General features: G+C 47.1%; 1 protein-coding gene across 2 annotated transcripts in view; it reads left to right on the top strand.

Annotated features, from left to right (window-relative positions):
- Positions 1-788: 788 nt before the first annotated feature.
- The window catches only part of Gab1 (GRB2 associated binding protein 1), a 118,874-nt gene continuing 103,213 nt past the window's right edge, over positions 789-16,449 (top strand). The window contains exon 1 of one of the 2 annotated variants that reach the window (XM_027404875.2): positions 789-1,730. In XM_027404875.2, coding sequence (XP_027260676.1) covers positions 1,659-1,730 — 72 coding nt within the window. In that variant the 5' untranslated portion in view covers positions 789-1,658. The remainder of the gene's footprint in view (positions 1,731-16,449) is intronic. The other variant, XM_027404877.2, reaches the window with a different exon arrangement.

Here is a 16,449-nt window from a genome sequence, read left to right as displayed (position 1 = left end):
GCAGCACTTATATCTGATTATCTATATTACCTTTTAAAATTTGTTCCAAGGCTTTGTTCCAAATAACACGCATAAATAAGAGCTCTACCACAGGACTGTGTCAAACTCGTCCCAGGTATAATAAGTAAAACACACAGAAGGCAAATAGAACTATGGCATCCAGTACGATTCTGTTTCCTGTCCAACGTCCTAGGGCAGGTTTTAAGCAAATACAAAGCCAACTGAAAGAAACAACCCACGAATGAAGGTAGTGTGAGACTTTATTGTGTCTCAGAACTACATGCTGCTGAACGCTTTGTTGAGGCTAAGGAATCGCAATGGGCAGAACGGCTCCTGGGTCAGGCCCTAGGCGTCCTGGAAGTCCCTCTCCGTCTCCCGGTGCACAGCAGGGCGCGCTCCTGGTCCTGGGGAGGAAGCCCTTTAGCCTCGCGCGACCGGTACCTTGGCTGGGTTATTTTTTCAGGCTGTCAGGTCGAGAAAAGCCCTCGAAACTCCGGATCGCGAGGGTACAGCCCATTCCAAACTCCTAGCTGACACCAGGTAGTGTCAAGATGGCAAACTCAGATGGAGCTGGCGAGCATGCCCGGCGCTCCCGCGCTCGTGCCAAGGTGGCGCTGCGTTCCCGGAGACCGCCGCCTTGCCCAGCGCGCGGGCCCGGGGCGGCAGGGCGGCGAGGACCCCAGCGCGCCGCTGACTACAGATCCCAGGGTGCCTCTGCCATCTCGCTCCCTCCCAGCACCGGCCCCGCCTCCCCGGCCCTTGTTTTGGCTGGAAGCGCTCCGGAGGAGTTTCAGAGAAAGTCTGGGCAGAAGCTGGAGGCGACCGATCGTGGGAAGGGGAGGCGGAAAGGCAGGAGAAGGAGGGCCCACCCCGGGCCGCGCCTCCCCGAACCCGCCGCGCGCCCCCGGGTGGGGGAGGAGCGCAGGGGACGGGACCGAGGGGTCCCTTCCCGGAGCAGAGCCGCCCTGTGCCTCGTCCCTGCGCTGATCCCCGCCCTCGTCGGAGGCTGGAGCGCAGACCCACCCTCCCGCCGCGGACCCGCGACCTCCCCGACGCCAGGCGACGCCCCGCGCCTCGCCGCCGGTGCTCGCACTCCCTAAGCGGATCGGGAGCGGGACTTGCCCCTGCGTCCGCTGCCACCGGGAAGCCACACGCCTTCCCGGGGGCCCTCCTCGGAGCAGAGGGAAGGAGAAGATCGCGCCCCGCTCGCTGAAAGCGCCAGCGGGCGGAGCGGAGCGGACTCCGCGCGCGGGCATTGTGTGCGCGCGTGCAGCGTGGGGTCCGCAGCAGGGAGCGCTCGCGGGAGGTCCTGTCCCCCCCAAGGGGCGGAGCGCCAGGCGCCGAGCTCCCGACTCCGTGTCCCGGCTGAGTCCCAGCTGAGCCCGACCGCTGCCGAGGCGGCGGGACGGCGCGCCTGGCGGCCGGGAGGGTGCACTGAAAGAAGGCGGGTGAGCTCTGGTCCCCGCGGCTCCCGCTCGGGTTCTGCTTCGATCCGCGGGTCTGCGGAAGAGACTCGATCGCCAACACAGGGCGCGCGGAGCCCGGCCGCCCCGTCGAGGGAATCGGCGAATTCCTCGGGTTCGTGTGTGCCGGGAGCGCGCCCACTGTCTCCACCGACCTCTCCGGTGTCTGGCCCTCGAGCCCTCACGGCGTGCACCATGAGCGGCGGCGAAGTGGTCTGCTCGGGATGGCTCCGCAAGTCCCCCCCGGAGAAGAAGTTGAAGCGTTATGTAAGTACAGGTCAGGGCACCGCCGGCCACGGCAGCAGCAGCCTGCTCGCCGCCGAGCTCTTCCACGAATCCCGCCCTCCGCTTCCTCGATCCCTCTCTCGGCCAGCTGGCTTCGGACCGGGTGCGGTCCACTCGCACCCTGGCGTCCACTTGGCGGCCAAACTTTCTCCCTCCATGTTGCAGACCGCCTCCCCTGCAGGCCTCGCCGCCCCTTAGAGGGGCCCAGGCTCAAGCCGGCTGCATACTTTTCGTTGTTGTTAATTCCACTGAGCAAGGGTGGGGTGAAAACGGAAAGAAAGAGCCTTCTTTTATTATCTGCATCTGATTCACATGGAGCTATTTACATCTCCCGGCACCGAGGGCTAGTAGTGATCATCAGTTCTCCCTTGGGTCCGCGCCCCCTCTGCGCCTCTAGGAGGTTGAGGGAAGCGAATCGTGGACGCGAGAAGTGGATCGTATAGGCAAACTTCTCAAAACTACTCACACAAGGGAAAGTGTTGGGGCGGGGGTTGGGGGGAGTTCTTACGCGCCCTACCGTCTGCTTAGCAGGGTTCACATTTTCGCGGTTTTGCTTTGAGGGACACTGGAGTGTGGCCCGAGAACGCCGGCGGTTTGATGCGACCGGAGGGCGCTGGGGGGAGCATGGTGGCTAATGTTTGGGCTCCCCGGACGCGCTGTCAAGCCCCGCAAGAGGGGACAGCTGAAGGCAGCAGGGATTTCTGGGTGTTGTGATTCTTTTCCAGGGCACCAGAACGGCTTAAATGGTATTTGTGTAATTGACTCAAGATGCTGATTGTGTGTTAAACTGTGTTCTCTGTCAAGAAAACTGTATCTTGAAGGAATCTACACTACTGCAGTGGAAGTCTGTGTCCTACTCAGGAGTCTGGGATCTTAAATCTTACTCCAGATCGACTAATTTTACGATGTCCCCTGCCAGCGAAGAAATGACACTTTGTCCTGGCAGCTGAAGCAATTATTTTTTGAGTAAACGTGTTTTCCTAAAGCAAAACGTACAGCGTACCCCCTTAACCGGTTTTGATGGAAACTGTTTCTGGTTGAAGGGAATCTACACCAAGTACCCACCTCAAGTTAGTCAATCCGATTACTCACTGCTTGCTTGCATGAAACGGGCAATATTTATTTCACAGAGCTCACCATCGAGTTTCTGGTTTACTTTCTGCTAGAATATATTACAGACAAGCAGTTTTATTGAAAGATGTGCTTCGTTAAATTGTCGGAGGATCCCCAAAGATGCCTGTCACGTTTTCCTGGATTTCTTGGTAAAGATGGCAATTTGATTCCAAAAATTTTAGAGAGTGGTAGTGGTGTCTTCAGAATTAGTTGTAAAGAGACTATTGTGTGAAGGAGGAGGGGTGGGGAGATGGAGATACTAGGCTTGAGACGCACTGCTTAGGGAAGATGGCGTTAGGATTCTCAGGGAAACTACAGTACAGTATATATGGCTGATAATGGCAATAGAAACTCAGCACACTCTTTCCCATTAGTTTGTGGCTCACTAGTGGTGCTGAACTCGGTCCTAGGCACCAGCCACAAGGGAAGGTAGTACAGAAGGGGAAAGCCTTGTAGGAAGAATGGTCTTAACAAAGGCCAAAATAAAATAAAAACTGGGCATGGTGGTATATGCTCCTAACACCCAGTACTTGGGAGACAGAAATGGAAGGATTAAGGCTAGCCTGGTCTACATAGCAATTCTAGGCTAACAAGGGCTGTATCTCAAAAACAAAACCACAAAAACAAAATAAAGTTTGTTACTAATACAAATATTAATAATAAATACATAGATAACAATAAGCAGAAGTGTGTGGGAGAATATATATGTGTATGATTATGTATATTTACATGTGTCATTTGTTGACAACAGCAATTTTCTCCCATTGGAGTGGGTTCATTCAGGGTGATATGGCCATGTACTACAGCAGTTTGCTAGATGTGGGGCTTGGTGGGGTCAGGGAGTCATTTCAGACTGTGCTTTCTGTGAGTTGACTATTAGCTGAGATCTCAAGAAGTACCCATCAGATGCAGGGTGCTGAAGAGCAAAACCCAGCCTTTGCTGTTAAATACTTTTAAAGTTTTGGGAACAACAAAGTAAATGTGTGTGGAAAAAAACGGCCAAAATGCAAAGCAGTTTTTATCTGAGTGTCCAAGTTAAGTGGTGTGGGGGGACGCCGAGAGTTTTCTTGCTTGGTGGAAAACTAGTGTGTTCCCTCTCTCTCTCTCTCTCTCTCTCTCTCTCTCTCTCTCTCTCTCCACCCTCCCTTCCCCCCTCCCTCTCTCTCTCTCTCTCTCTCTCTCTCTCTCTCTCTCTCTCTGTGTGTGTGTGTGTGTGTGTGTGTGTGTGTTTGTGTTGTGTGTGTTGCGTGCTGGTATGCATGTGTTTACCTGTGGTAGCCAGAGGTCAACCAGGAGCCATCCCCCTGGTTCTTTTCAAAGTGTCTCCCTTGGACTAGGGACTCACCGACTAGGATCAGCTGGCTGGTTAGTGAGATCCAGGCATCCTACTGTGTCCACCCCTCTGGTGTGGCATTACAAGGTGCAGTATCTGCTTGGGTTTTACAAGGGGCCTGGGGGTTGAACTGAGGTCCCTGTGCTTCGGTGGGATTGAGTGAGCCATCTCTCCAGCTGACTGGCGTTTTCTTTACACACTAGTGAAGTAGGTGAGGATGGCCTGGGATGACAGTAGACAGGTGACTGCCAAGAAAATGACATGGAGGACTGCCAAGTGCTTTATTCCCCAGAAGATTTGACATCCTTCGATTATCAAACCTTTGGCTTTGTTTTTGCAAAAGTAGTTTTGACCAGGGAAGATGGAGGTGTGTACATATGCATTTTTTTTCTATTCTTTTTTCTCTTTGGTGAAAATAATCCTGCAAAGCAGGTCAAAGACTGATTGAAAATGGTTTTTAGCTAGGCGTTGATGGTGCACACCTTTAATACCAGCTCTCAGGAGGCAGAGGCAGGCGGATCTCTGTGAGTTCGAGGCCAGCCTGGTCTCCAGAGCGAGTGCCAGCCAGAGCGAGTGCCAAAGCTACACAGAGAAACCCTGTCTCGAAAAACAAACAAAAAAAAAAAGAAAGAAAAGAAAAGAAAGAAAGAAAAGAAAATGGTTTTTATTTTTCAATTTTTTTTGTATGTGTTTGGGGTAGAACCCAAGGCCCTGAAGCCTACATACACATAGTAGTAACAAGTGATCTGCACTGAGCCATCTTTCACCTCCTTGTTCTTTTTTTTTTTTTTTTTTTTTTTTTTTTTTTTTTAAAGACAGGATCTTACTGTGTAGCCATGGCTGGTCTCGAACCCGATTATGTAGATCATGCTGGCCTCAAACTCACAGAGCTCTGTCTGCTTCTGCCTGTCAAGTACTGGTATGAAACATATGTCACCACACCTAGCACTTTTTAAAAAAATTTTAGGTGTGTGTGTGTGTGTGTGTGTGTGTGTATACAAGAGGTCAGAGGACAACTTGTAGGAGGCTGTTCTCTCCTGCCCCCATGTGGGTCCTGAGTTTTAAACTCAGGCTGCCAGGCTTAGGGACAAGTGCCTTAACCCTCTGGGCCATCTTACTGCCTGATAATGATTATAATGAGCAGATTCCCCATGAAAAGTTTGTCTTGGAGGCTTGTACTGTAATTATTAAATGAGACTTCTTTGTGCATCATGGTTCTGCTGCTGCCTGTGGGACTTTGACGCTTGTCTCACTGTTTGCAGTGATGTTCAAACACTGATGGACATGACTGTTAAGGTCTGTTTTAGGGCCAGGGGGTTGTCTTAGTGGACAAATCATTTTGCTTCATCTTCATGAATATGAGAACTGGAGCTCTGATCCCCAGAACTCTTGTGAAAAGCAGGATAGATAGGGTGGCAGACTGTAATTCCAGCTGAAGGAACTAGACACATACTGAGGGCCAGCTGCATAGCTAGATGAGCTGGAATTAGCAAGTTCCCACATTGACGAGAGTGCCTCCTTCAATAAATGAAGTAGAGAGCAATTGAGGAAGATGTGTGATCTCATCTGTGGGCCCGCACACGTATTCACACACGTGCCCCTGTGTGTGTGAATAGGTGTGTGCCCATACACACACATGCATACCACATGCACATGCAGAACAAAGTTATATTGATTTTATCTTCCTTGACTCCAGCTTCTGTGTCTGCTCTCTCCGTCACTTGCCCCGTGCTCATCTAGTAGAGGAACTTTCCGTGAACTTCTCAGAGAGAGAAAGTGGCACGAGGTAAAGGAAGGAGGACTCCTGAGTCAGAAGCTGATTCTTTACTCATTTCAATCTTTTCTGTGCAGAACGGTGTGAGCTTTTTGTATGCTTCGCTCTCTAGCTGCTTTTTAGCGTCTGTTTACAGTGGAGCTGAGCTCCCCATGCTCACTCAGTTTTGCTGAGTGGTGCCCAGAGCTTGGTTACCAGGGTTAGGGAAATGAGTGGACTGGAAGGTAGCACTCAGATTTCTTATTAAAATTTAAATTGGCAGGGCAGGGAGGTAGCTCGGCTTTGCCTGCTGTACAGGAAGTCCTGTATTTGATCTCTAGCACTTCTGAGCCAGCCACCCTGTCCCAAGCCAGTAATCCCAGCACTTGGGAGGTGGAAGCAGGAAGATCCAAAGTTCAGACTCCATCTTGGCTGGGGGAGATGGCTCATCGGATAAGAGCACACCGATCACCTGAGTTTGATCCTTGCAAGGAGAGAATAGGCTCTTGAGAGTTGTCCTCTGACCTCAACCCAAGGTCTATAGCGCACACACCACACACACCTAATAAGAAATAAAATCAGTAAGATCATCCTTACTAGAAGATGTGAGGCTTGCCAAGGCAACACCTCAAAAATAAAAAACCAAATAAACAATTTAAATGTTTTAGCTGCTGTCTAAGCATTTGGGGCTACAATGTGGTGGTTCAGTACGTGTGTGTAAAATGTGATGATCAGGTCAGGGTAGTTAGATTTCTTTTCTCCCTAAACATTTTATCTTTGTGTTTGTGCTGGCAGCCATTGGACATCTCTCCAGATATATTATTGTTTTTTCCTGGTATTTTATAAAACATACATTTTGAAAGTGTTCAGATTCATAAGGATTTACTTTTAAAAGTACCAGTGAGGATTACAATATCCAGAGTGCATGTTATACATACTTGAAAACTTCAAAGAACAAACCCAATAAAAGGTTGTTTTTTTGTTTTTTGTTTTTAAGCATTGGTGGAATTTTCATTAGGATTTGAAATTTTCATAGACATCAATGTAAATGAGCTAATAAAGGCTTGCCTCAAGCCATCTGGCACTCACCATATCTCTGCAGGGGGAGCTTCCCTGTGGCCTGCCTCCAGTCTGGACACCCAGTGAACTCCTCCACACAGCCAGCTGGCTGTTAGCTCTGGGCAGGTGTCAGCAGGAGCAGGTGTTCCATCTGGGGTCGAAGAACCTGCCTGGGAAGCCAGAGCAAGGTGGCCTGTTAGCAGACAGCCCTGGAGCAAGGCCTCAGCCAGCTCTTGGGTGGCTAATCTGTCACCCAGCTTGAGCTCTGTCTGCTGCAGCTGTCAATTAACAGGGCAGTTTTTGTCTGGACTTTGGAAACACCCCCCTAGTTCTGGAAATGAGCCTAGAAACAGGAGTAACCTCTTTCACTGGGTGGGCACCTGACCTCTGACGTGGAGGAGGGGAGCCTGTGCAGCATCCCCTTCGCCCAAGGATAACAGGGTATGTGCTAAACTGAAGCCAGTGATCTACTCTCCTGGCCTTCCATTGAAGTCCAACGTCTTTTCCTTGGTATTGTCCTGTCAGTGAACATTCACATCAAGTCCTGCTGTCTCCTCGACACCTTTTGGAGTGTGGTGGAACCGTTGTCGGGTAACACAGGGCTTTAACTGTGTTCAGTTACATTAAGCCTTCCAGCTAGTTAATGATAGTTAATTCTTTTGTTGTGCCTGGGCAGCATGGTAAGTTGTATAAAGTGCCCCCCCCCCCACACACACACACACACACACGAACCCCTCCCCAATTCCTGTTAGGCTTGCTGGATCCCCAAATACCATTGTTACCTTTTGGGGGTTCAGAATTATTATTTGGAAGCTGTATCGTGTGGTAGTTTCATTGACATTTTTTACCCCCAAACTGGAGTCTCCCTCCATCCACGCCCCCGCCCCCCCCCCCCGACAGGGTTTCTCTGTGGCTTTGGAGGCTGTCCTGGAACTAGCTCTTGTAGACCAGGCTCGAACTCACATAGAGCCACCCTGAGTGCTGGGATTAAAGGCGTGAACCACCACCGCCTGGCCTGGAGCCTTCCTTTCCTTCTAAAATTGTGGAATCAAAACCAAGATGCAGGCACTCACGGGATTGCGACAACAACAGTCAGCTCTGCCAAGAACAGAAGTGGGAAGTGAATTTAGAAACTTTTCAACTCTTAGGATTGGGAAAGTTATAGATACAGACTTAAAAAAAAAAAAAAATGAGAGGAGGGATAGGCTAATGAAGTACAGGAATATTCAGGTCTTTTCTGGGAATAGGTGGAGATTTCATGGAACATCCAGGTGCCACTTTTCTTTGTTCATTTTATGGTTCCTTCCAGTGTCAACATGGCAACTATAAACTGAACTGACATCGGGAGGTGTGTCGTTTGCCATGCAGATAGGATTAGAATAGAGCTAGAAGCCATCTGGTGGTCTCTTTCTCAGCCAACTTAGATCCAGTCAGCTTCCAGCTCGCTAGCCCACCTCAAGAGGAACTTGTGGCTTTTGGACACCCTGTTCTTGAAGATAAAAAAGATTAGGGTGGGGTAGAAGGTCAGCTAAATTGCCTAGGCATCTGTCTGGACTACAGATTTAGAATTCTCTGGAAAATAAAAGATCCTTTTTGGTCTGGGGATGTGGCATAGTTGAGTGATTGCTTGCCGGGCAAGCATGTGCGACAGATGAAGACCTGGGTCAATCCCCAGCACTGCATAAACATGGGCATGGTGGAGTACACCAATTATCCCTGCATGTGGGAGGTGGAGGCAGACGGATCAGAAGTTCAAGGTCATCTATAGCTATACAGTTTGAGACTAGCCTTTTGAAAAAGACCTTGTTTCTTTTAGAAATTTTACTTATGAGCAGGGGGTCTTGCAGCTTAGACCTGCAGCACCTGGGAGGCAGAGGCAGGAGTGAGTCTGAGACTCCATAGTAAAACCGTGTCTCGGAAATCGGATGAAAAGCACTGAGGGTTTCAGTGTGTCTTATGCCTGCTGTGGGAGGAACCTCAGGCTGAGTGTGGACTGTGCTCTGGCCTCCCACCTGATCCTTGACTTTCTGATCTTGTTTCCCTATGGGAAGGGGGAGGCGGTGTGGGGGAGGGGGAGGAGCAGTAATAGCTCCAGCCAGAGCATCCTCTTAGACATTTCCAAGGGAAGACAGGGAGCTGCTAGTTACGCCTCATTGCCCCTCTCTGGTAGCTGCAGGAACATGGGGATTCTTTGTGGCCTCCCCAGTGTCTCAGTGCAGAATGCACAGGGACAGTTGGTTGCAAGGCTCAGGTGCAGGGCCACAAGCACAAGCGATACCTGGCTCAGGGTAGAAGTCCCGCAGCTTATCTGCTGGTTGAATAAATAAACAGGTATTTCAGGAGCTTTGGTCCTGGGCCTTTTGTGGAATGCAGTGGAGGCATCTGTCCACTCCCTCCCTGTGAGGAGTTTCTAATCTGTGAAAACAGGTTATAGATGCATGAACATTTAAATAGCTTGACTAAGAGATTGGCTGTGGAACTATCTGTGATTAATTGCCAGATGAGGGCTACAGGCTGTACTTGCCTCAGACTGAGATCTGAGCAGGAAGAAGACAGCCACAGAAAACTGGCCACTAGAGTTTCAGGCCGGTCCAGGAAGACTTGTACTACCCTCAGCCATAGCTGAATCCTAAGGGAAGGATGGTTTTCAATAAAGAAAGAGGATGTCGAAGTGACAACAAGTGTTTCACAACACTTAAGCTTCATGCCTGCAGTTTGGATGCCAACTTAACTTCTCACTGGAGAAGTTTGTTTCTGCTATGACCTAAGCAGGTTCTTGTGGGCACCTGACCACAGTGTTTTCTGCAACCAAGAAGAAAGAAACACAGCAGCCTGGGCTTATTAAAACTCCAAGGGACCTGAGTTATTTAAGATGTCTTTATGTCTGTTTTGAGCTAAATACTTCATTCTGGCAAGCCTTCAGCTTGCAGCAGAGAGGGAGCGTGTTCGGGTAGGGAGAAGAATAAAAGAGCCTTTGACTCGTTTGTATCTGAGCTGCTAGCGCCTGAACTTGGACTCTGGAAGCCATCTTAGCCCAGCTGTGTGAGTGCCAGCCAGTGTCGGAGGGGTGGGAATAATGCCATTGAATCCCATGAAACATCTTCTGACTGTTGATGGGATGTGGGGACCTCTTATTTCACATTCTTTGTATTGACATGGTTTGTTTCCATCCAGCTAGAGCTCCCTCTGAATCTGCCATTTGAACTTGGGGGGAAGTCCTATTCGTGTGACTCCTTTTATCTCAGTCCCTGTGTTCACTAATTACTGAACACTTAGAATCACGAGGCTCTTTCTCCTCTCCTCTTGGACCACAGCACAAATAAAATTAGTATTCTTTAGATTCCCGAGGGGAAAGTGGTCCATTGTAATGTTAAATATTTAGATCCTTCCACTGCTAACTCCTGGTGAGGGGTAGGAGTGGTTCAGAAACTTTCATGAATTGCAGGCAAATGTCACCTCAGGAGCTAGAAGTTTTCCGTGGACCATTCTGGATTCATATACATGGGCCCCTTAAATAATACAAGGATTCCTGAACTGGGAGAAAGAGTGTTTATGTTTTAGGCAATTCTTTTATCCATCTAGAGTGGGAAGAATCTCCCTATTTGAAAATTTCTCATTTCCAAATTCATAGCAAAGTGGTAACCTCACTGGCTTTGGCCGTCCTGCAGCGTTGTGAAAGGCAGGGCCGTGAATGCATATTTGGTCCTTATCTCTGTCACTTTAGCTCTTGAAGCTTACTGATTACAACTTGTAGCCGCCAAGACCTGTCCTGCACTATTATCTGGAACAAAAATTTTCCATGTGGTTTGCCTTGGCCGTGCTGCTGTAGGCACAACACACTGAGGAACTGTAACTTGTAAAGGAGAAAGCTGCTAGAAGGGATAACGTGAGTTATTTAATATTTTCCTACTGTTTAAGCCATCCTTGCCTTGCCTTGCCTTGGCATGTTTTCCACAAATGTTTGCCGTTTTTCTAAACTAAGGTACCTTTCATTTTTATACATTGGAAAGAGTGCTGCATTTACTAGCAGTTTTTTTTTTTTTCTTATTCTGTGCTCTCTTTCTCTCTTTCTCTCTCTCCCCCTCCCCCTTCTTGCTTTGAATTCCTACTTGGCCTTGGTAAATGTCTGTTCTAGAAAATAACATCCTAAAAGGGCGGTGGAAACCAAATTGCCACATTGTTTTTTGAAATTGAAAACAATATACTAAAGTCTAAACATTTCTTTTCAATGTAAAAACCTCTTGTCATTTTTTTTTAGAGAAGAAAAACACTAAGCTGTGCTTTAAGTATACTATCAAGTGTGTTTCCCTTCCCCATTTTATTTATTTTCTTTTGCTTTGACTCGGGTAGCTTGAGTCCAGTTTTAGACATTCTTCTCAAACGGACAGACAGCGCATGGACAGCAGTGACAGCCTATTTTCTGTTAGGAAAGAGGCCTGACCACTCTGAAGAAAGGGGGGAAAATATCAAAAAGCAAATAAGGTTTTATTACTCACTTTCATAACACTAGAGTAAGTTGAATTTATCTAAGCATTAGATCACTACATGAAATAAGCAGATAAATATGATTTTGTTTATTTAAAAAATTCTTTGACTGACTTATTTAATTTTGTATGGATGAATGTTTGCTGGAATGCATGTCTGTACCATCACCACGTGCTTACCTGGTGCTGGTAGAGTCAGAAGGAGTCAGATCCCATGGTACTGGAGTTATTGATGGCTGTGAGCCACTGTGGAGGTGCTGGGAAGAGAACTTGGGACCTGTGTAAATGCTCTTAAGTGTTGAGCCACCTCTCTAGCCCAGGTAAACATAATTTTAGTAAGGAGACCTGTTTTCTCTGACGTGTACTATGGCATTAGGGATTTTGAGAGTTTGGTATATTATTTTTGTGGTTTCTGCTATATTTAAAGCATTGGCTTACCTGTTGCTGTAAAATTGTTTTTGCTAACTTTCATAAGTCAGAGGAGAATAAGTCTTTCTCTGTCCCCAGAGTCCTCTTTCCTCTGCTCTTAACTTGTGTTACCACAGTAAGGTAGCCAAGACTGGAGTAGTGATGGTGTTTTACTCAGTAGGCAGCTTGCTTGCTTCACCCTCCTGATAGACAGCTTTAGTTACAAGTGCACAGGGAAATGGTTGGGCCACTTTGGACTGCAGGTCTCCGCCCATCAATGACTACCTGATTAAAGAATTAAAATGCCCCCTGTCTTCTCAGTTCCAGTCTGTAGCTCAGCCCAGTGCTCTGGCCAGAGTCTAGCAGCCAAGATTTAACCGCTGCTGGTTGTCAAGGTGACACTTGACCTTCAGTGAGAAGCACTGTAATATTTCAGTTTGGGAGGACTTGGTAAGATGCCACCTTCCATAACTTGAATTCTGATGGTGGTGTAGGGCTTGGTGAGGAATGGTGGGAGGTATCATTTGAACCCCCAGCCTCTGGTGGTTATAATTGAACTGACAAGTTAGTTCTCCCTGATCATTTCAGGTTTAAATGGTTTTACGTGTCGAGATGAAACGAAAGGAAGAGCTGAGTATTTGATAAGGGGGCTCACTCTAATGGTACTGTTATGTACAAGCCTTCACTAGGTATGTAAGTCATTGCCCCCACCCCCAGGAAGGGGCTGGAATCAAACCAGTGAGTAGTGTTTTCCCTTCTTTTTCTGTAAGCCATCAGGTAGTCAGGCGTCAGAGTTCTCAGTGTGCGATGCTCCAAGCAGTGACAGCAAGCCCACTACATTTTCCAGGATGGTTTTCATAGTGACTCACAGTATACACAATAAAGGAAAAGTGTGTATTTATATGTTTCAAACAATCATTGCTTCATTTATTGTTCTTTGGTTTTGTGGCAGGGTATTAATTCCCAGAAGGCATCTACACTTTGTCTAAAATGTGGGACCTTGTGCAATCTCTGGAACAGTATAGCCAAACCACTGCATTTTTGTGTCCAGAATTAGAAATCACCTTGTTCAGTGCCTCTTCAACTTTTCTAATTTCTTCCTCTGGTGTGTTCATTGTCTCTGGCTTTTCATTTAGTCTGCCTTTGATTTGCATAGCAAAAAACTATATTGAGTATTTTATTTCCAGTTGTCCACATCTCCTTCCCTATTTATGGAAAAGAGTCCAACCCCCTCATTTTACAGGGAATGAAAATGAGCCTCAGGGAGGATGGGCAGTTTGTCCAAGGTCTTGCATTGTAACCAGTTGTCCCATCAGGGTCAGATAGGTCATGGTTCAGGGTAAATCCTTTAGTCACTGTATGAGTGCAGGCTATAAGTAAGGCATGGTGAAGAATTTAAAAGGAGAGGCCAAGGGGACACTGCCATCACCTTCAAGAGTTGCTATACTAGTAGAGGACATGGGATGTGCTCACACTCAGCACTCAGTGATGACATATGAGATGGGGCTCTCACAGAACTCAGCAAAGAGAGATTGATTCAGAAGGCTTCATAAAAAGGGACCATTTCTTCAGAGCTTAATTAAGGACAGTTCCATTTTCAAAAGTGACAGCAGGAATATAGGACTCCGTTTGTATCTCTCTCTTTCCTTGGCTACTCCTGAGTTATGTAGATGTAGCTGCAGCCCTCACCTGCCACTCAGTATTGTAACAGAAGACAACCTGAGTCCTTCTCCATGGTGCTTACTAGAACCATTTACACCATCTTCTTTCTGGAAGCCCCTTGTTACCAAGTCTAGGAGTGAACTGTAGTTCTTTCTTGAAATTCTTGGGTATATATGACCAAGTCCCTTCCTATACCTTTCTGACACAGACTGGAATTCCTAAGAGTGCCAGTCTGGCTTTTTTTTTTTTCTGCTGTCTCTGTCAGTGGCTTTTCATCCATTGTGAAGCTGTGAACTCCTTGAAAGTTTAAAAGCCTTGTGCTCAGGTAGGTCAGCTGGCCCAGCTTTAAAGAAAGACACTTGCCACCAAGTGTGATGACCCAAGTTCGATCCCCAGGACCAACATGGTAGAAGAAGAGACCCAGAAAACCAACTCTTCCAAGTTTTTCTCTGATTGTCTCATGTGTAGTGTGGCAGACATACGCCTACAAGACATAATGTTTAAAGGATAAAAAGTGCTGGCCCTCAGTTTCATAAGAATTCTTAGAAACTCACCAGTGTTGTAACTTGTATGGTTTCTGACCTGAAAAGCCCATCTGCAAATCTTGATGCATAGTTAAATGCACTCAGGTTTTATGCTCGTGATCTGAGATTCTTTCAACCCATTCTGTGGATCAGACTGCTTAGATGGTCTGCAGAAGTGTCAAGTGCCCATGCCAGCATCTCACCCTTCAGGCCTGGTCTCCCTGTTGCACCCCCAGTGGACAGCACTGCTACCCTCCTGCAGTGGTTTGAGAATACAGGTTTACTCATTCTGTACACAGTGACCAGAACAAACCACCTCAGTAGCTCTTGACTGTTGGCCCTCTGCTGCCTTTCTTCTGGAAGGCTGTGGTCGTTAACTGGCATCAGCATCCAGTCTTGCAAAGATCTCTTTGTGAAGGCAGCTAGGCAACTTTTCTGAAACAGAAATCTAATGATGCCATCGCCCTGGGCTGAGCTTGTTGGTTCTGCTGCGTTCCTTTGCTGTTGGTAATACCCAGGCCTTTCCCTTGGCTCACTGGGTTTTATCATGTGGCATTACCACATCCATCGAGGAGGCTTGTTGCCACCTTCCTCAGTCAGCCTCTGCCTCAGCTTTGCTGGACTGATGTGTTGTCCTGAGACCTGCCATTCTGGGCTTTTGCACATACTCTAGCCCCTGCTTGAATTCTTGACCTTCTTTATCTACCTCTACAACTGTACTAACTTCTGCTTACTCTCATTCTCCTCTTTGTCAGCCTCCCCTGGACTTCATCACCAGCACAGACAGACACACTGTGCAAGACTCTTGTGTCTTTAGCATACCATTGGCTACACTTGGTCTTATTTACTTATGTAGTTGTTCATTTTCCGATAGACTATGTGTAGTGTACATTGTGACATCTGTGAGCTCCAGACACTTTTACTCTCGTGGGATCTCCTTGCATATAAAATGTAAAACCAGGTGTGGTGGCATGGATCTGTACTCTCCGGCATTCTCGTGGCTGAGACAAGGTGATTTCACATTGGAAAGCAGTGTGGGACTACAGAATGAGTTCCAGGCTGGCCAAGGATGCATAGTGAAGTCCTGTGTCAACAAACCAAAACCAAACTAACAAAGTAAAAAATTAGGTAAGGGTGTGTCTTAGGTTTCTATTGTTGTGAAGAGATACCAAGACCCTGGCAAAGGGTGTGTCTTGGTTAGGGTTTCTATTGCTGTGAAGAGACCAGGACTCCAACACTTTTTTTTTAAAATAATTATTTATTTTTATTTTATGTGCATTGGTGTTTAGCCTGCATGTGTGTCTGTGTGAGGGTGTCAGATCTTGTGGTTATAGACAATTGTTAGCTGACATGTGGGTGGTGGGAATTGAACCCAGGTCCTCTGGAAGGGCAGTCAGTGCTCTTACTGGCTGAGCCATCTATCCAGTCCTGACCCCAGCAATTCTTACAAAGGGAAACATTTAATTGGGCCTGGCTTACAGTTCAGAGGTTCAGTCCATCATGGTGGGAAACAAGGCAGCATGCAGGCAGACATGGTGCTGGAGCTGAGAGTCCTTATATCTTGATCCAAAGGCAACAAGAAGTGAACTGAGACACTGGGCAGTATCTTGAGCATAGGAGACCTCAAAGCCTGCCTCCACAGTGACATACTTCCTCCAACAAGGCCATGCCTACTCTAACAAAGCCACACCTCCTAATAGTGCCATTCCCACTGGGGGCCATTTTCTTTCAAACCACCACAGGGTATTTGCCTAAAGTCTGAAGAGCTTAGTTTGATCTCTGGAGTATATGATGGATAGGGAGAACCAACTCTTGCAAATTGCAAATTGCAAAAAAAAAAAAAAAAAAAAAAAAAGTATGAATGTGTACACACACATACACACATAGGGCCAGCGTAAACAAAAATATATTTTGCAATATAAATATATTCTAAGCTCTATTTATTAAGGTGTCATGGTCCTCAATACTGTCCCACTTATATGAATGGGTGTACCAACTGTTGAATGGACAGAAATACTTTATAGATAAAGTCAACAGAATATGCCAGCTGATGGATCAAGACAAAGGCAAGAAGATCACTCAGCTCTTCAGTTATGTGGCCCTTTAGTAATTGCCCAGGTAGCTCACAAGTAATCCTAAGAAGTCATTGTTTTTTCCCTGGGAATAAAACAAATCTCAGAAAATTAGAAAGATATACTCACAAATGTGTATAGTTACTACCTTCTATATGTTTAAGAGCAAGAATCATTGAGATGTTTATGATTTCAAAAATGTGTTCCAGGATCTGGCTTACTAACAAGCATGTTTCTACATAGAGAGGTCAGTGTTGTGTGGGGTTGGGAGGCAGTTTTGCCCAGTCATGGGA

This window comes from Cricetulus griseus, chromosome 3 (assembly GCF_003668045.3).
Source record: "Cricetulus griseus strain 17A/GY chromosome 3, alternate assembly CriGri-PICRH-1.0, whole genome shotgun sequence".
Taxonomy (NCBI): domain Eukaryota; kingdom Metazoa; phylum Chordata; class Mammalia; order Rodentia; family Cricetidae; genus Cricetulus; species Cricetulus griseus.
The sequence above is the reverse complement of the archived record's forward strand: the minus strand, read 5'-3'. Positions and strand labels throughout refer to the sequence as shown.